Source organism: Martes martes (genome assembly GCF_963455335.1).
Source record: "Martes martes genome assembly, chromosome: 7".
Lineage (NCBI taxonomy): Eukaryota > Metazoa > Chordata > Mammalia > Carnivora > Mustelidae > Martes > Martes martes.
In genome coordinates this window covers 17,639,363-17,659,067 of record NC_137894.1, presented here as the reverse complement: position 1 = coordinate 17,659,067, position 19,705 = coordinate 17,639,363, and the positions used below count along the sequence as shown (strand labels likewise).

The 19,705-nt window shown below is 51.9% G+C and overlaps 1 protein-coding gene across 1 annotated transcript in view; it reads left to right on the top strand.

The window, feature by feature from the left end:
* Positions 1 to 1,371: 1,371 nt before the first annotated feature.
* Positions 1,372 to 19,705, top strand: part of ADAMTS17 (ADAM metallopeptidase with thrombospondin type 1 motif 17) — a gene marked incomplete at its 3' end in the record, with an annotated part of 333,792 nt that continues 315,458 nt past the window's right edge. Inside the window, exons 1-3 of the mRNA XM_080808797.1 lie at positions 1,372 to 1,598; positions 2,061 to 2,431; positions 13,036 to 13,201. Of these exons, the coding sequence (XP_080664923.1) occupies positions 1,520 to 1,598; positions 2,061 to 2,431; positions 13,036 to 13,201 (616 nt within the window). The 5' untranslated portion in view covers positions 1,372 to 1,519. The remainder of the gene's footprint in view (positions 1,599 to 2,060; positions 2,432 to 13,035; positions 13,202 to 19,705) is intronic.

The following is a 19,705-nucleotide window of genomic DNA, read 5'->3' as shown; positions in this document are numbered from 1 at the left end:
CCCTGGCTTTCGGGGGGCAGGTCTGTGAGGTGGCTCTTTTGCTAACAAAGCTACCCCACGAAGCTCCCCATGATTTCTTGTGCCATCAGCATTTGGCTGACGCTGCTGTCAAGGAGGAGGGGAAAAGCACCAAGGCTTTTTTGGACGTGTGTGGATGTGTGTGGTACCCAGCAGTGAGTGGCAGCCCCCAGAGCAACGCATGACAGAGGCCAGCCTCTGTGGAGGGCAGGGGTAGACAGAGCAGAAGAAAATTCTATCAGACACACTCTGGAGGACTCCCAGAGCAGCAACTTTGCTGTAGTAAAAGAAGGAGGCTTTATTGAGAACCAGTGACACAGTCCGCTCCCAGGGTTAACGAAAAGTCCTGGAAGCTGGACAGTTTTCACCTCTGGATTCCTTCTGCTGACGTGGAATCCTGTGATACATTTTAGATTCTGAAATGCTTCAAGCAGAGTCCAGTAGGAGTGTGGTAACCTCTCTGCTTTGAGAAAACAGAAACAGAAAACAGGACAAGGAAGGGAGAGGGAGAAACCCAAGAACAGTTACGCTTCGGTTAATTCTGTTTTGTTTTCTACAAGATGCTCTTCACAAAGCTAAAAGAATAATCTTTCTTGCAAACTTCAGTTATATTCTTGTGGGAAGAGAATGAACTCAACTGGAAGTCTAGGCTTTGCCACCTTGTATGAGTTTCCTAGACACCCCCCCCCCCACCGCCCCAATCTTTCCTTGGAGCCTATTTCTTGCTGTTTGTCCTAAGCAAGTTAGGAAGTTAGGACCACAAATCCTAGCTCCTGTTTTGATAGAAACTCACCCCAGTAACTAGCAAGCACCTTCAGCTCTCTCTCCCTCCGTTTCTCAGTCTGTAAGAGGGTGTGGTCACGCCTGTACTGCTGGTTTCTGTGAGGATAAAGGCGGCAGGAGGTGCGAAGGCTTTGGCTAAACACTGCTGCATTGTACGTAGGCATCAGGTGCAAAGTCAGGTGTGCCAGATAATGCCCACCCACAAACAATGCAAACTACTTTTACTGTAGATGTAGAGAGAACAGGCTTTTAAGAATGAAACCGGTTGTCCAGGACGATTTCTGGCCTGTCTTGGGATGCTGGGCAGCAGGGTCAGAGAGGAGTGTGACAAAGAGCACAAACTCTGAAGACCAGTCAGGTGTCCTCACAGGGCCTGCGGGGTAGCGCAGCTCCAGGGACTCCATGGCGCCACCTGGTGTCCCTCCCCCGCCACTGCCCAGAAACCACGTGTAAGAAAGTGCTTACAACCTAACTACGCACCCTGGTTTAGACCCGTCCTAGCCAATGGGGAATGAGGAGGCGGGGCAGGGGAAAGGGAGAGCCCAATCGCCGCCTGTTTTCCGAGGAGAAGGCGGAGCTTGGGATTTACCACGTTGGGTTTGTCCGCAGCGCTAATTACTTTTTCCGAAGGCTGGAGGGCTTCACTCCGGCTGGCGCCGCCGCCTCGCGTGCTCCTGCTCCGCCGCGACCGTCCGGGGGGCTGCTCCTCCCAAGTACCATGTGTGACGGCGCCCTGCTGCCTCCTCTCGTCCTGCCCTTGCTGCTGCTGCTGGTTTGGGGACTGGACCCGGGCACAGGTAGCGCTCCCTCGCCCACCGCCCCTTCCTCGCCCGTGCCTCTGGCGGCCACCACCTTCCTCCTGCCCTCCCGAGGCGTCCTGGCGGCCCCCGCCTGCCTGCGCGGCCCGGGGCCGGCGGCGGAGCGCTGACAACGCTCGGGGCCGAGGGGGTGCGGGCCGCGGCCGGACGACCGGGCTCCAGGCGGCTCCCGGGCGGCCGCGCAGCCGCCGGGTTTCCCGATGCCGCGCCGCCGTCCCCGGAGGTGCTCGAGCGGCCGCGCTGGAGCCCTTCCCCGGCTGGCGCGGGTACCGGGCGGAGGCGCTGGCCGGCACGGAGGTGCCGCGGCGCGGGGAAGGAAGGGAGCGCCCGCTCGGGGCCGCGTTGTCCCGGCGCTGGACCCGGTGCGCGGCGGGCGGCCGGAGGGAGGGCGGGCGGCCGGGCGGGCCCCGGCGCGCTGACACGTCTCCTCTCTCCCCGCAGCTGTCGGCGACGCGGCGGCCGACGTGGAGGTGGTGCTGCCGCGGCGGGTGCGTCCCGACGACGTGCACCTGCCGCAGCTGCCCGGCGCCCCCGGGCCCCGAAAGCGCCGGCGCCCCCGCGCGCCCCCCGCCGCCTCGCGCGTCCGGCCGGGCGAGCGCGCCCTGCTGCTGCACCTGCCGGCCTTCGGGCGCGACCTGTACCTGCAGCTTCGCCACGACCTGCGGTTCCTGTCCCGCGGCTTCGAGGTGGAGGAGGCGGGAGCGGCCGGGCGCCGCGGACGGCCCGCCGAGCTGTGCTTCTACTCGGGCCGCGTGCTCGGCCACCCCGGTTCCCTCGTCTCGCTCAGCGCCTGCGGCGCCGGCGGCGGCCTGGTACTGCCCGCGCCCCCTCCGGTTCTGCCCGTCGAAATATCGCCGCGCCGGGGGTGGTCCCCAGGGCAGGTTGGGCTGGGGGTGGCGGTTCCTGGGAGGGAAGTTCAGCCTCCAGGGTTGCTCTCCCGCCGTCCGGAGGGAGCCTCCCCTCTTCCCGCTCGGACCTTCCGGAGGGTCTCAGAGCAAAGACGGTGAGAGGGGAAGCAGCGGACTGTCCAGTGCCTGCCACTGGCTGTGCGGAAGCTCTGAAGTACACGGGGACTGTGCAGTCCTGGGTTGCCCAGGAGGATACGCAGCAGCCCGCCCAGGGGAGCCCAGGTCCGGCGGGGAGGAAACTTTGTCAGGCCCCTAGACGGAGAGGCGCGCTTCTCTCATATTTACTTGTATCTGCACAGGTGTGTATGTGTGTGTGTCATGGGTAACACCTCTAGGTGTGTATCTCATGTGTTCTTGGATGTGGGGGTAGGGTAGTAAGCATTCACCGCCCTGCTGTCCTCGTGAGTCTTTCTGTACCCGGAAAAGGAAAGCTTGACAGGGTCCCCCGACAAGGTACTAACCTCTTCTTAGTTGAACGTGAGAACCAAGAGAGAGGGTGTGTGACCCTTTGTTCCTTTATACCACGAGCAGGTATGTGTCTGGCAGCCACCTTCAACCAGGTCTGGGGGGTGCTTTCATTGGTGATAAGGCCCTGTTCCTGTCCCCAGAAACTCCCTTGCTGGGGCAATAGCTACCCCACCCCCTGGGGGCCTTGCCCTGCCTCATTGGAAGTACCTGTGGAGAGCTCGGAGGGGCAGGGGACGTTCTGGTGCACCCCTGCCCTGCGTGTGCTCACACTCGATCCCGGTACACCGGTGCCCAGCCGCATGCTTCTCAGCTTCTCCATCTTGCCCCCTGGGAGCGCACATGGCTGGCAGATGGGCTGCCCCCAACAGAGCCTGGTATGGCTCAGCGTGAGACACCCGGGTTGTTTCTGTATCTTCTGTCATGACTGGCCTCTGGGAGAGCAGTTTCTGATATTCTTTTGTGTCTGTTCTTTCCTGGCAGAAGAAAACTGCTTCCTCCACCTCCACCTTATCTTGCTCCGCCGTCTAGAATTCTCTAGCCCTTACCCACATAGTATGTGACCAGTCCTAGAGAATCTGCAGCAGAGCTAGAGAGCCTGGGGGTCCAAGTCTTTATGTAAGACTTCTGCTTTCCTCGAAGCTCTGCAGAGGATCTTGGGGGGGGGGGTCGTTTCCTAGGATTTCCCAGGCTTTCACTAGCTCTCCTTGCAGGATTTTTTCTGAGTCCTGATCAGAATGTGATCTACTTTTGCTGGGCTGGGAAAAATTGGCTTCTTCAGTTAAACAAGGAAAATGGACCATGGAGGCAGCCTGTTAGGAGCTAATGTGGAACAGGGGCAGAGAATGTGGGCTGCGGGTGAGGAGGCTTAAGGAGGAGTGAGAAAGGCTCAGATCACCGTAGGACTCGGGTCAAGGCTGTATCATGTTCTGGGAGGGACTGGAAGGCCCACATCATTTTTCCTGTTTTTGCCAAAGTGTTTAAAGTCTAGGTCACATCACTGTACTGTACATGGAAACATCTGAATCCCATTTGCTGCGGTTTGGTGAGTTTCTGTAGAGGTCAGAGTTTACACTTCTTGGTGTAAAGTTTCCAGCGAGGAGCAGCTATCTGTGAAGGAGCTGAGGGTGGAAATCTGGATAACATTGATTCCAAATCCTCACCGAGTTGAACGCGGGGCGCTCGCACAGATGGCATCCGAGCTGTGCGAGCTGTGCGAAGGTTCCCGTCAGTCCTGCCGTGTTCGGAAAGACTGTGCTTCCCTTCGGCACCATGTGAGGGCGCTGTGCTTTAGATAAAAGAACCCCGCCAAGAGTCTGCGTTCAGTGTGTACCAGCTGCGGGTGGACCTCTAAGACTTTAGATTCTGAAATTCCTGCAGCAGCAGACACTTCTGGTGTTTAGTCTGCTGTGTTCATCCTGTTCGTGTGAGCAAAACGTCGGACACTTCCTCCTAAGTGCCCTCTGTAGAGGAAGGGCCGAAGGCAGGGAGGAAGTGACTCGGGGCGGTCCTCTTGGTCGCAAGGTAGTCCTGAAACGTGTCGGGAAAGGAAAGCAACAGGATCTCAGGCTCGCCAAGTTTGCAGGGCCCTCTACCTCGCTTGGATTTGGGTTCTTGAATGTGCTCAAGACGGTTCAGGTGGGTGGTAATGTGTCGGTTACTGCCTCGGGAAGTGGAATGGGGCATGTGTGTTGTGTGTCTGTGAGGACAGCCTCAACTGCCAAGTGTGGGAGAGGAGCCATAGCAAGTAGGAGATTTTTGATGTCCACAGATGGGAGCTTTCCAAAGCCACCTTGGACCTAAAGGTCATGTAGAGCCTGGGGTTGGCAAACTTTTGCTGGAAAGGACCAGACAGTGAAATATTTTAGGCTTTCTGGGCCATATGGTCTCCATCACGGTTAAGTCCCTGCCATCCTTTTAGCGCAGAAACGCCGTAGACAGTAAATAAACAGATGGGCGTGGCTATATTCAATAAAACTTTATTCTGATGTTGAGTAGCAATTAAATCCTGATGCATCAATCATCTCCCGAATGACTTAGCGGCGAGTGTATGGTGCAAGGGAATGTGGGCTCTGTTCCCTGTTGCGTGGCGTCTGTGCTGTCTCCAGAGAGGTTTGGTATCTGTTTAAAGCAGATGCATAATTAGAGTAGATCATTACTTGTTTATGGAGCATGAAGCGTAAATCTCATGTTGCATTTCGCCTCTTCTGCTTTGGATTGTGGGCAGAGGCGTGGGCCGGTGGTGTTCTCCCTCACTTATCTAGAAAAGCTATGCAAACTGCACTTCTTGGCTCTTCGGAGACCCTAGGTGCAAGTAATAATTGTTTTCTGTTTATGCTTCTTCGTTTTATTTACGTCTCAGGGAGCCCTTAGACATTACCTACGTTTTTGGAAGAGTTTCTATAACCGTACAATTTCAAAGCAATGAACTTTGGGTATGTGAGGCAGGTATTTCCACCCCCAGAGAATTTGTGCAAGTTTGGATCAGCTGCGTCCTGTGAACGGGGCCAGCGCCCGGAAGGCCAACAGAATTGGAATCAGGTTAAACTTCACCCGAGCGGGCAGCATGGGAATTTTAAGTGATAGACTGAGTGTCAGGGTCTGAAAAAGCCTGAAATGAGCGGATGAAGGGGCTGTTTCCCATCCCCACACATGAGGACAGAGAGTGGGGGAGACCCCTGCCTGTGGGGTTGGTCTGCTGAACCGTAGCCGATCTTCCTTAATGAATGTAGGCTCCGGAGGGTGCCCCCACCTGACTCTGTCCCTCCCTTCTGGGCTGAGGCTGTGGCCTGCTGAGGCCAGCAACGGGAGAAATGTTGAGATCAGACAGGACACCCGGGAGCCCTGGGCCATGGAACTTGAAAAAGCCATACCCATTTGCCAAGCCACCCCAGAGGGAGAGAGACAAGGTCAGGGATGTTCCTGGCAGGCTTTCCCTGGAGTCACAGCCACGCTCTGTGGGATCTGTCATTCTGGTTGGCCCCTGGGGTTGACCTGATGGCCCAGCCCAACCTGGCTCTGGCTGATCAGCTCGATTGAAGCACAGGGGGCCATTTTGGTGGCACATCATTTGTGGTCTGCTCAGGGGCTTTGCAAGAATGCTCGTCTCTGTTCCGTGGGGGTACACCGATGGGAACAGAGTGGGGTGGGGGTCAGTCAGTGAGCAGGTGGCCTGGCAGTTTTGGGGAACTCCGTAATCAAGAGGGCAGCCTGCTTTTCCATGACTCCTCTGATGAAGGGGATGGGTTTGGGAGGTTGCCATCTCTTCCTTTGGAATAATCAGACCCTTTTGATTGATTATAAAATCACTTAGCTTTTTAATACGGTATCCCTTGATTGCACACAGCCAGACAGGAATCCTCTAGGGCAGTAATAGTACGGTATGGAGGCCATTTGGAAGGGAGCATGTAGACCAAACCACAATGTCCTGCGTCATCAAACTGGTGCCGGTGTGGCAAAGGCACAGAGTCCTAAGAGAGTCATCACTAATTATTACTGAAGAACTCATTGCTTACAGTGTAAATGTATTTGGAAAATGCACACACATTTTTTTTTAAAGATTTTATTTATTAGAGAGAGCATGAGGGGGGGGAGGGTCAGAGCGAGGAGCAGACTCCCTGCTGAGCAGGGAGCCCGACATGGACTTGATCCTGGGACTCTAGGATCGTGACCTGAGCCGAAGGCAGACGCTTAACCAACTGAGCCACCCAGGCACCCTGCACACACATTTTTTAAAAAAGTATTTATTTATTTGACAGAGAGAGATCACAAGTAGGCAGAGAGGCAGGCAGAGTGAGAGAGGGGAAGCAGGCTCCCTGCTGAGCAGAGAGCCCGATGTGGGGCTCAATCCCAGGACCCTGGGATCATGACCTGAGCTGAAGGCAGAGGCTTTAATCCACTGAGCCACCCAGGCACCCTGCATACACATTTTTAAAGCCTCATAAAAAGAAATAGTTGAGTGGATATTAAGAACATTAAGGAAAAGAGGGAAAAGACAATGTGAAGTTGGGAGGTGTGGAGGATTTGAAGGGAAGACCCCGGATGGGAGAATTCTAAGGTATCGCCCCTCTTCCTCTGGAAGGACGTGCATGCAGCCTCACAGTGACTCTCTGCCCCCACTGCTCACGGGCATCGTGGTGGCCATGCGTGCTCCCCAGTCCTACCTACAGTCCAAAACTAGATTTCCGCATCTGAACTTTTATGTAGTTGGCAACATTGTAAAAAAAGAAAAAAAGCACAAGATGGGACGATAAACCAAAGACGTCTTACGCTGATTGCATTCTTGGGGCTTATTTCCTGAGCTTTGAAATATTGCAGCTGCCTGGGTTTGGACACGTGCAATGGGGGATGGTTCTGTATTGGGTACATCGGAGGGAGCCACGCATGGTCACTGCTGATCCTTTCCCTGTGCCCGCCTCTGCACCAAGATGCACGGTCATGTTCTCGTTCTTTAGGAAACGTTCTTTAGGAAACGAGGCTTCACGGGTGCTTGGGGCTGTGATCCTAAGTGAGCCACCTCCCTTGCACGGTCCAGTCTGCAGCCCCAGGAGGAGTAAATAACATCAGCCTCATGTGGCTGTTGATAGAATGAAGTAAAATAAAGTCTGTGAAATCATTTAGGGCGAGCCTGGCCCAATAAGGCATTAAAAACATGTTTCTTCCGTTGCCCTCTGGGGCCCAGACTTTTCCAGTTATAAATCAACCAATCAGTCAACACTGCTGACTAAATGAACAGATCATTATCACACACCTGCCATGGGTAGGACAGGTGGGTTCTGGTGGGTTCGCAGCAAGCCTCAAAGAGGAGTATAACGTGAGGCCTGTCTCGGAAGGAGTCTACACCGGAGCTTACAGGGTGGCCGAGGGGTAGAGCAGTGGTGGCTCTGGGATGGGGTGGGGTCTTCAGGGAGAGGATTAGAGCAGAAGCAGGTGGGCCTCCAGTTCTAAGAGGAAGGAATGACGGCAGAGCCTCCAAGGCCAAGTTCTTCCCTAGATCGGGGCCCACAAGGTGGCTGCGTGATGGGGGTGGGAGTGGTGATGGTTATCTTAGGAGATGGTAGGAGAAGAACTGAACAGACAAGCATGGGGATGAGGTGAGGCCACCTCATTGGTTAGTGGCCTCCTTAGGTTGGGGACCAACCTAAGGCATTTCAGATTTATTGTAGAGCGGTGGTTCTCAGCTCTGTTCCCGGGAGGATTCCTTACTCTCGTTGCTGGGCCCCGTCTCCAGAGTTTCTGAGCCAGTCTGGGTGGGCCCAGAGCTTGAACTCCTAGCAGGTTCCCAGGTGCTGCTGCTGGCTGGGGACTGCATCATGAGGATCACCGGGCTCAAGGCAACTTGGAGCATTTCTGGCCTTTGGAGGGGGGGGTCCCCTAGTGATAACACGGTGGGGGGCACTGGAGGAGGAGGGCACCTGCAAGCACAAGGTGACGAGCCTCAAGCCTTGGGTTGTGGAAGTGGGAAGCGAGGCATCTATGCAAGAGAGAATCAGAAGGAAGAGCTGCCCGGCTCTAGTGATCAGTGAGCCCGGCTGACCGGCTCTAGTGATCAGAAGGGGGAAAACTGGCGGTGACTTGTCCCCGTTATAGGGGCGGAGGCTGGCTTTGGGAAGAAGACCAAGAATCTGTTTAGGTACCTGACATTTGCAGAGACAGCAGCTGACTTTTGAAGGGGGACTCTGGGTGGCACTCCAGGACGGGGCCAGTGGGACTCAGCACGGAGGCTGGGAAGCCTGTCTTGCCTGTGCGGGGTTGGGCATGCTCTTGCCACAGGAGCTCCGCTGAGGCCCCCCAGAAAGGTGGAGGCAGGTGCAGGAGGGCCTGTCATCACAGGATTGTTTTTCCTTGGAAGCAGACTTGGCTCACGCAGGAAGCAGACTAACAACCCCATTTGCTCTGTACTCTTGAACCACCCACGGCTAACCTGTCGATGGGGAGAAGGCCCCCCCCGACATTCACACTGGCTAGCCAAGGAGCCACCGCTTCCTGAAGAAGGGGCTCGGAGGGTTCTCTGGGCCCTGAAGTCCCAGCGAGGTGGACAGCCACGTGGCAGTGTCCCCTCAGGTGTGCCCTTCAGTCCCGGAGCATCCGCAGGACAGAGACTATATGTGTATTTTTTACGTTATTTTAAAAGCATTTGCTCCATTCTGCTGAGAAGTTGTGCTGACGTCCACAGGTGAGAAAAGTCTGTATGTCCTTCATGCATTTTGCACGCGGCCAGGAGGGCTTGTCACACTTCGGAGCCTGGGCTAGAGTTAACACCGCCTGATTTGTAACGCTCTCCGAAGGCAGCACAGAAACGCTTCAGACCATCCCCCAGAACAAAGAGAATCGCCGGGGAGCCACTCAGAACTGTTACAGCCTGATGCATTTTATTGGACGCACATTGCTTTGGGAGGATACCGTGCATCTTAGCGAACTGCTGATTTCTCTTTTAAGAGCACCACTTCCGGAGGATGACTTCGCCCGTTCAAACCAGGTGGCCCCTGGGCCCCCAGCTCTGTCTGCCACAGGCATTCCCTTACAGCCCTGCATCTTCGGATGAAGTCTGCAGGCCCCTTTCATCTCCTGCAACCTCAGGCTCATTGCTGCTGTCCTTCTCTGCCGTTGGTATGACACAGAGGCCTTGGGAAGACATCCCTGGGTCTCGTTTCTCAGCATAGGTGGTGACCAGGGGATGAATGCAAGTCCAAGCAGCCCCGCCCAGCTTCTGGGACCACCGGGCAGCTGGGGGCTGGAAGCCGGGGCGGGGCCCAGAGCCCCAGGGTCAGGGGAAGGTCTCGTTCAAACCCAGGCTACCTTCAGACATCTCAGTCAAGGCAGGAGGTGGCCAGTGTCCCTGGCACCTAGCTAAAAGCGAGCAGGGTGCTTCTCAACCCTGACTGCACTTGGAGATCTCCTGACGAGCTCTTAGTACCAGGGCCTGAGTCCCTGCTCCCTTTCCCCCAACTCCTGACAGAGTCTGGCTCAGTTGGCCCAGAGTGAGGCCTTAGCATCAGGAGTTTCCCAGATGGCTCTCCTGCGTAGCCAGGGATGAGAGCCTGTGAGTAAAGGGGATTGCAGAAACGCCCTGCTGGTCCAGTCCATTGCATTCCAATCCATTCTCTTTTACTCTGTTTTCTTTTTTCTGGGTAACACCTGTGGCAGATACTAGAAAACAGGAGAGCTAATTGTGATCCTGTCTCAAAGGAACCGACGGTCAGGTGGTGGCAAATGCCCCATAATGCAGTGGGCAGGGAGGAGGAAGAGGGTAGGTGGGGGAAAGGTAAGGAGGGCTGGCGGCTGTTTGCCCTGGGGCTGGATGGTGTGTGTGTGTGTAGGGGGCACAGGTGGCACTTTTCAGCAGCACATTTTATCATTGGTAATGTGATGACAGGATGAGCATGAAGAGACATGTCAGGGAGTCTTGGGACAGCCTGAGACTGGGGGAGGGAGGGGCGGGGCAAAGTCCTTCCTTGCTCTGGCTCCCCAGGGTGAGGGCTATGCCGGGCCCCTTTGCCCCCCGGGTGCTAGTCCTGGCCATGCCCGCTTACAAGCTAGGTCCCAGGAAGCTAAGTAGCTGCCAGGTAGAGTCCAGACCGTCGGTCCACGTAATCATCTTACCATTGTTACCACTGTTCTCCCCAAAGGGGTGGAAACCAGCATGTGGGTCCCTGCAAACAAGACCTGCTACAGCGAAGGGGCTACTTCTGCTGTTGGCTTGGGTGTGTGCACCCGTGTGCCACACCCCTGTGTCTCACTGCACGAGAGTTACCCATTCCCTGGCCTTTTACACCATAGCTTGTGAAGGCGAGCACTAGACCTAACGGGTACCTGGCTTTGAAAGGGCTAGACCCAAGGGGGCTCGTGACCTGCCAAAGCCAGAGCATCTGAGGCAGAGTTCAAGTTGAGCGTATCCTCCGGGGAGTGTGGGGCGCCTTCCATGTGGGGCTCATCCCACGTGCTGTGCCCCACTTGCCAACTTTATTGTGACCCATGGAAGTGTTCGCCGCGGTGAGGTGTGTGTTCCGTACCAAGGCTTTCTTCAGGTGCAGCCCCAGCAGGGCTCTGTGTGCCCCGTCCCCCTGCCACCCGGCCACCTTCTGCTTCCACTCCTTCCATCTCCCCAAAGGATCTTTGTGAGCAAATTTATGTCCTCACTTCAAAGGAGAGGAAAGAAAGCCGTGCTTTCCCGCGGGTCATGCAATGCCACTTTAAGACAGTTTTATTTGGGCAGTAAAATCTCGGAGTTGTTCTTGGCAGAAGTTCTAATGAAATGGAAACCTTGAAATCTGCTAGGAGCCATAAGTAAGGTCTCACCCTGTGTTTTGGGGACTCCCCTGTGTTTTGGAGGCGATCTCATGAGTTGATCTGGTTTACTTTCGGAGAGGTTTGGTGTCCAGACATCCTCTCCGACTGCCAAGGAGATCTGCTGCTTGGCTTGAGCCAGCTCTGTCCTAGAGACCGAGGCCTTGCTGTGCTGGAGAGCAGAGGTTTGGGTCACATGGGGGCTAGTTAGAAATGCACGTTCTCGGGGCCTACCCAAGACACCCAGGTGGTTTTCACATGCAGTGGACTTTGAGAAGCACTGCTTCCATGTGATGTGACCTTTAGAAAAGAGGCTCGGGGTGGGGAGAGAGGAGAGATGATGCTCATTTCAGCCGAAGACTGACCTGCGAGCTGTGGACTCTGTTTAGCTAGGATGGTCCTGGGCATCCACCTGGAGGAGGCGCCATGGGCTGCGCAGCCCAGCATGCAAACTCAGGTCCTCTAGCCTGGGACCCAGTGGGGTTCCTTGCTGGAGGTTTACCTTGCTTTGTTGACACCTCAGAAGGGAAGCTAGCAGCAGGCATCCCAGGGAAGGAGCACAAATCGGTTTCATGTGTCAGCATTGGTTCTAAGGGCTGGGAAGAGTTCTCTGTACCATATAAATGTATTTTAGAATTAAGATTCACTCTGTTAAAGGAGCAAATTAAAAATCTTAGTTCTTGAATTTTTCCTTCCATTTACAAGTCGTGTCCTATTTCTAATCTAACAAGTGTTTTAAACTCTTTATTGAAATATAATTAACAGTGTTATATTAGTTTCAGGCATACAATATGATTCAAAAATTCCATACATTTTCCCGGGCTCCTCTAGATAAGTATACTCTTAATCCCCTTTATCTCGAAGGTTTTTTGCAATCCTTTTCGAGGAAGCTTTGGATAATATTCGGCGCCTCTTGTAAATTTGGTGATTAACAACCTTGAAACCTTTAAAACTGTGTTGAGAAATGTAACATAGTCCATTTCTTTTCCAAGTTCTCTGGTTGGCTAAGAAGCCCTTTGCAAGTATTTCAGTGATCCCTACAAACCCAGTAAGTTAGTCCTATAAACGTGGGAGGTCTTAAGTTCTCTGACACATTCTAATACTGCTTCTAAACTTACTAAGATTTTAAAATCACAAATCTAAGCCCATGATGAACTTTAAATTAGATTCACAAATCTCATCCAATGGATAGACTCTGTCGATTTCTCTTAAACACCGCAAGTTCTGGAAGGATGTACAAATCCCCTGCCACAAAGCTATTGATATATTGATACATTGATATTGATGCAGGACTGGCTCCATTGTCTTTCATTCTCAATATCTCCAGGGATAAAATGCATTTTCCCCCCTCATTTAGGATGTCCTTGTCATTCATCCCCAATAGCTTTGGCATTGCCTCATCAAGTACACTTTTGGAGGCTGATTTTAAAAATAATTTTTAAAAGAAAGTGTTTTTCTACTACTAATAAAATCATGTTTTTTTGAAAGTGAACCTGGGAAGTCAGTGCTGCTGAATATTATCTCTGCACCCCTGACCCCACGCCGTGCCCCTCTCCCCAACACAGCCACGGGGTTGGATGTTTCAAGGCCCACAGAAGCTCCTTCTTGGGTTCGGTGAATCAGAGCACCCTGTAAAGCAAAAGCCCACACGTGAGGCCCAGGCCATAGCCAGGCGGCCTGGCTGCCCTCGGGTTGTCGGGGTTGTGGGTGTGCCTGAATGAGGGTGATTCATGTCCTGTTTTCCTCTTCCTCGGCAGGTTGGCCTCATCCAGCTCGGGCGGGAGCAGGTGCTCATCCAGCCCCTCAACAATTCCCAGGGCCCGCTCAGCGCACAGGAGCATCTGGTCAGGCGCAAATGGTCCTCGGCATCCAGCCCCTCCACCGAGGCCCAGGGTCCTGGGCAGCTCTGCCAGGTTCTAACAGGTGAGTCTGGGAAACAGCACGCTTGACCACACACGCCATTCGGCACCACTGCACGTCCCCAGACACACTCAAGTCCCATGAGCAACCACCTACATTCCCCTATATTTTGAAGCTGTTTTGTTTATCTCCCCTAAGGCCACTGCCTCCCCCCTCTCTGTCTGGGTTAGTGTCGGCATTTCCTGTATAGGAGCCCTTTGGAAAGGAAAGGCTCCCAGGAGCTCCTTGATGCAGTGCCCCGGTTGTATAGATCAGGAAAGAGTTGAGGTCCCCCACACCTCAGTGGCTTATTTCTTATCAAACCCTAGGTGGGGGGCAGAGCTAGGAGAATTGCCTCCCTCCCTGGCCAGAGCTGGCTCTTCAGTGTGTGTGGGGGGGTCCCTAGGCCTGGCTGTACCTCGGGAGCTGTGATTCTCAGCGGCATCAGTGTTGCGGTCTGGGACCCTGTCATCTGCATGTTCTCAGCCCAGCGGGACTTCCTGAATCAGAACCTGGCGGGGTGGGGGACGGTCCAGGAATCGGTCGCTTCACAGGTGCTTCTGATGGGTGCTCAGGTGTGGGAACCACTGCTTTACACAATGCCTGGCACCGGCGTGTCCCCCAGCATTGGTCTGGGGTGTGACTGGGGTGTCCGTGTTTTTAGAGGTGATTCTACTAAGTTGCTTGGGGTGAGAACCCAGGGTTCTTATATTTTGTGCCTCTCTCTATTCGAGCGACCTGTGGACTCAAGGTCAGGTGTTTAAAGACATCTCACAGTCACAGAAATGGTAACTGCTGTGTCACCAGCAGTCCTCCTGTGAGCGTCCCCTGATAAAGATGGATAAACGGCTGCTCACGGGTGGCATTTCCTCCCTGGCCTGAGGGCATAGGACCCCACGGCTGAGCTTTGGAAGTTGTGCTTTTGTAGTTTAAAGACTTAATCTTTGGATTAAAAAAAAAAAAATGGAGTGTCTCTGTTTGGTATTCCAGTGACCTTGGAAATACATCCGTGCTCAGACCCTCCTCTAGGACAGCTTCCGGATGTATGAGCAAGCCTTGCAGCTCCGCTCAGTTGTTGCCTGTAGACCTGATCTCATCCAGGGAGCGGCCCTCTTTAGCTGGTCTGCATTGGCAGGGAGAGAGTGGTGAATCCAGGCCATCTCTGAAACCCCGGCAGAGCTCCGAGGGATAGAGATTGCCACCGCACATGAGAGTTTGGTTCTGCTCCTTCCTGTCCCTTTACAAAAGTAGGGGAAGGTGGACCTCAGCAGGAAATGACCAGTGACTAAAACATGCTCTTGACTCTGAAGCAGGGGCTTGGGGAAGTTGGTCGGTTGTATGTCGGGGCCTGATGTTGGGGTGCTCTTTTAAACATCAGGCCCCTGAAAGTCTTGGTGGAAGAGTTTTTTTTGTTTGTTTTGTTTTGTTTTTAAATCTGCCTTCGAATGACTGTGGGTCATTCTACATCTGTGTGCATTTTCTGCTTAATCTGAATATGTCGTTTCAGAGGCAGGGGGATGAGGCCAAGGCAGTGGTTCTCAGGGCTGGGGAGGCTTAACAAATACTCCTGCATCGGTCCTGCCCTTGGAGAGCTGTTTTCACTGGTCTCGAGCACAGTCTGGGCAGCTGGTGATTTAAAAGCTCGCCAGGTGTTCCTAGGGTTCAGCTGGTACTGAGAACCACCGCACTAAGGGGTATTAAACTTGAGTAACAGCACCGGTGGGCCATCAGAAGTGGGTTTTTTAGGTGAGTACCACCCGGCAGGGGCCCACAATGAAGTCCAAGGGCAAGTGCGTTTTTTGTTTTTTGTTTTTTTTAAGATTTTATTTATTTATTTGACAGACAAGAGACCACAAGTAGGCAGAGAGGCAGAGAGAGAGGGGGAAGCAGGCTCCCTGCTGAGCAGAGAGCCCGATGTGGGGCTCGATCCCAGGACCCTGAGATCATGACCCGAGCCGAAGGCAGAGGCTTAACCCACTGAGCCACCCAGGCGCCCCATGTTTTATTCTCACTTTTACCTCAATTCAAGCCAGCGCTCATTGACTTCTGGTCTGGATTGGAAACCTAGGGTGCTTGTGGATGATATTGTAGAATATTTGTCTCATTACCCCCGCCATCCTCTTTAGGGGCATGCGTGACCCCGGGATTGCTGACAACATGATAAATTGCGCTCGGGTTTGCATTTTTGTCCCTGAGGCTGTGATCAAGGCACACTTTTGATGGAGTGTTGAGCCTATAATGGAGGAAATTAAATGAAGAAATCCTGGGTGGGGAGAATGTGATAGAAACGACGTTAAAATAAGAGCAGTGGTGCAAGAAATCTCTGAATTTGCTTAAAAAATCCTCTCCCCTTCGCTGCCCCCACTTCTCACGTCATTTTGCTCTGCGGTGCTAGAGTGATGTGGGTATGTAAGGCCAGCACAGTGTCCCGGATAGAAGCACAGATGCCGGAGAAGGGTATCTATTTCCCTCTAGTCCTTCTTGCTTTGGGTGACATACTCCATAAATTTTGTTCCTGTGTTGAGAAAGATCGTGGGCCTTCTAATAAGTTTAGTCAGTAAAGCAGTCAGGCCCTATCAAGGGTGGGTTGACTTCCTGGGAATCTAGAAATTCCATTGAGAAGTTGAGAAAATCAATTCGCTGGGAAACCAGCAAGACACGTTTTTGGCTTCCTGGAAATAGGAATGAGATGAATCATCCAGGATTTCCTATGGGAACATATTCTTTATGGCTGAACATGGCTGTCCTAGGTGTCCTTGTGCTTTGCCTTGGACCTTGTGTTACCCCAACCTTGCACCTGGCCTAGGAGTAACCAGCTGGCCTTGCAGGCGAGGAAGAGTCTGACAATTCTTCCTCCTCCATGAGGCGCTCCTTTTACCTGGGAGCTGAACTGTGGTCAGCCACCCTGTTCTCTAGGCAGACAAAGGGACTAGCCCAGGGACAAGGCCACCGGGAAGGACCCACTGCCTTCTCGTAGGTAGTACTGAGATTGCATTTCTAGCAGGCCTTGGGCCTCCCAGGGAGAGGATAGGCTGATCCTATTACCTTTATAGCTTCTTATTTTTAGGACCTTATAAAATGATTCATAAAGTGTCACTCCAGATTGGAACTTGGCATGAAAAATGGGGAGTCTGCGAGCCTTCCTTTCTTTCTTTATCTTTTTTTTTTTCTTTTTTCTTTTTTGGTCACAGCATGAGTTTTTGAAGGTTTGGAGGGTTATTCTCAGCAACGAAAATGGTACTTTGGATATTTTGAAACATTTCTCAGTCTTCAAAACTTTTTTTCTGTCTTCTGTGTTCATTTTAATTTCTCCACTTGGATTCAGTTTAGAATCTCCCCATTTTCATGGGCTTTAATAACAATTTCAATCTCTGTGTCCTCCATCGTGGTACGTGTAACATGGGGATGGTTGAGGTAGACGGCAGAACATTAATACTTCCTACAAGGCCCTGTCAGGTTAGGAAACCTACTGTGTTTCGGTGTGTTTGTTAAAACACAGATACACCATCCAGCAACGGTTCCTGTAACGACATTGATGTCTACTTTCAGTTCTGTTACGTTTGTTTTAGAAAATGACTGTAATTATTTTGTAGTATTGTTTGGCTCATTTGTAGTGTTAGAAAGTGAATTGTAATGAGGATTTAGAAGGTGCCGTAACTCTTCAGAAACTGTGTGTTGCCGATTTATGCAATCGTTTGCCTAACAATTGTATATATGATCTGGAATAAGTCGTTGGTTGGGACTCATGTTTTACGTCCATTAAGATTCCTTTGGTTAGAAATGACAGACACCAGACCGGCTTAACCACCGAGCACATCGGTGCCCCAGGCTCGTGGAACCAAGGAGCAGAGCTGGAGGCTGGACCTCAGGTAGGCCTGGCCGGCCTGGGCTTCTCAGCAATTGTTTCTCTCTCTCTCTGAGAGCCTGTCCTCAGCTGACTTCTTTTGTAATGACAAGGAGGCAGCAGGGCCCAGGAGACGAACTCTCCTCTTTAATGGGGAGTTGAGGCGGGTTGATCTGGATTGGAACTTTACCTCCTTTCGGGTCTCCACTGGTTTCCCATGTCTTGAGGCAGGACTGGAAGAGCTCAGATCCCAGTCCCCACATCACTGTGGAGGTACCATTCTGCTCTCTGTTCTTGTCCTGGCGTCCTGCAGGCCACCATACTTGGAGAAAGTCTGGTGGAGATGATTCAGGGCGCCCCTGCTCCAGATCTAATCCATCCTCTCAGCTCACACAGTTGATAAGGACTTGACCGTTCTCTCGGACTAACACAAGATCCTCTGTCTGCCGCTGCTTCAGCTCCTCATCCTGCCTGTGCCACTGGGAATGCGTGTGGCTGCCGGTCTTTGCTCACTTAGGAAGGGCTCAATCCCTCAGAACCTCGGAGATTTAGTTCTTTCTCCCAACTTCATTGAGACCTCAGGTCTCCAGTGGATTAAAAAGAAATGATTTCATAGTTGATTCAGTGCATTTTGTTGTTGTTTCAGTGGTGGTGATGGTCTCCCATGTTGTTCTTCATCTCAGCTGGTAGAACCCAAAATAAATGGAATTAAACATGATATTTTGAGTTTCCCCATCTTAATGTCTTAAGTATTTATTGACAGATAAAAATATTAACGCAAAGAACAGACACCAATATTTTAAGTATTACTCCAGCAGAAAGAAAGAAAGAACAGTGCTAGAAGCTTGACTCTGTCTTCCTTGGGTGTGACTCCAGAAGAGTCCCTTGGTACCCATGTGTGTCTGTTGTAATTTGTTAGGGCTTTCAGAACAAAGTACCACTACCTGGGTGGCTTAAACAGTAGGCATTCATTTCCTTACAATTCTGAAGGCCAGAAGTCCAAGATCAATATGTTGGTAGGGTTGATTTCTCCCAAGGCCTCTTTCCTTCGTTTGTAGATGGCCACTTTTTCCCTGTGTCCTCACACGGTCTTCCTTCTGTGCACTTCTCAGTGTTATTGCTGCGGAACACACAGATGAGGGATGACGTGATCTTTCCAGCCCCATTGTGGAATTGGGGGGGGAGGGGCGTGTTCTTGAGAACACTCACAAATATCTAAAAGGTAAAAACAAATTTAGGAGAAATTAGAAACAGGCTATACAAAGGGACCCTTTCTATAAGAATAGAGGTCATAGCTGGCTGGTCATCTGTTCACATATTTTTCTTGATAAATACTGAAATTGTCGCATAGCCTCAGACAAAGTGGAAAGGACTGAGCCACTCTGACCCTTAGTTTCATTGTCTGCAGCTCAGTAATGTCATCTATCTCTTAGCGATTTTGTGAGCGTTACAGGTGATACTGTGCAAGTTATCCCTTAGCCGCTAGCAAATTTTAGCTATAGTGGCAGCTGCCGTGCTTGTAATTATTATTTGTACCCCCAATCTTCATCCTCAGGGAACCACTTCAATGCCTTCATTCTGTATTCAATGGGAGAGAAAGAGAAACCCTACAGGGCACTGAGCTAGGAGCTGAAAGCTCTCATTATTCTTCCTGAATCCACCATTCTTGACTCTTGAACAAATCTAAAATGAAATCAAGGAATCTTAGTGTATCTAGACCAGAAGTTGCCCTGGAAGGTCATATGCTTACATTTTTCCCCTCGCTTTTCATTTATTTGGCCATTAAGTATTTGCTGACCCCCCCAGGGACTGGGAACACTGGGGTGAGCTTGACACAGCATAGTCCCTGCCTCTGGGGAGGCCATGGTTTGGTGGGGGAGACAGACAGTGTAGAAGTAAACAAATGTAGTGGGTTTAAATTATTTTTAGTTCTGAGATATTTAAAACAGGCAAAAAAACAAAGGCAAAAACGAAAATGACCCCCCCCCCCCACAAAAGGAAAACCAGAAGTCCATAAGCCGGGCATTCAGACTTAACCAGTGTTAAGATACACTGTATTTGCTTCAGAACTTTTTTCTTTTTTGAGAGACATAAGCATTTATGGACATGACTTAGTGTCCCCCCACCCCATCCTATATCATCTTACTATATAATTTACTATATAAGTTATCCTATAACTTACTCCCCAGAAGAAACCGCCATCCTGAGGGATACATTTGAGATGCTCACTGGATGTCTGAAACCGTGGATAGTGACAAACCCCGTATCTACTGTGTTTTTTCCTATACGTATGTACGATAAAGTTTAATTTATATATTAGGCATAGAAAGGGATTAACGGCAACAATAATAAAATAAAATGATTACAACAACATGCTATAATTCAGTTAGGGGAATGCCTTTCCAGCACGTCCTCAGTTCCTGCCTCATTGCTTTGCCGCCCTGAGCTCTGTCTTACGGATCTTCTACTAGAGTATAAGCTACCCCGTAGGGCGTGATGAGGCCTGCCTTCAGCCCCCTGTGCTGTTCTTCTCTTCCTAACCTTGATCGCCCACCACCCCTCCTCCACTCTCCGTGTCTTCCTGTCTTGGCTCACCTTCCAATCTTCAGCTCACTGCATTTTTGTATTTTGTTAAGATTTGTGGTTGCTCTCTACAGGACGGTTAGGTCCAGTAGAAGCTCATT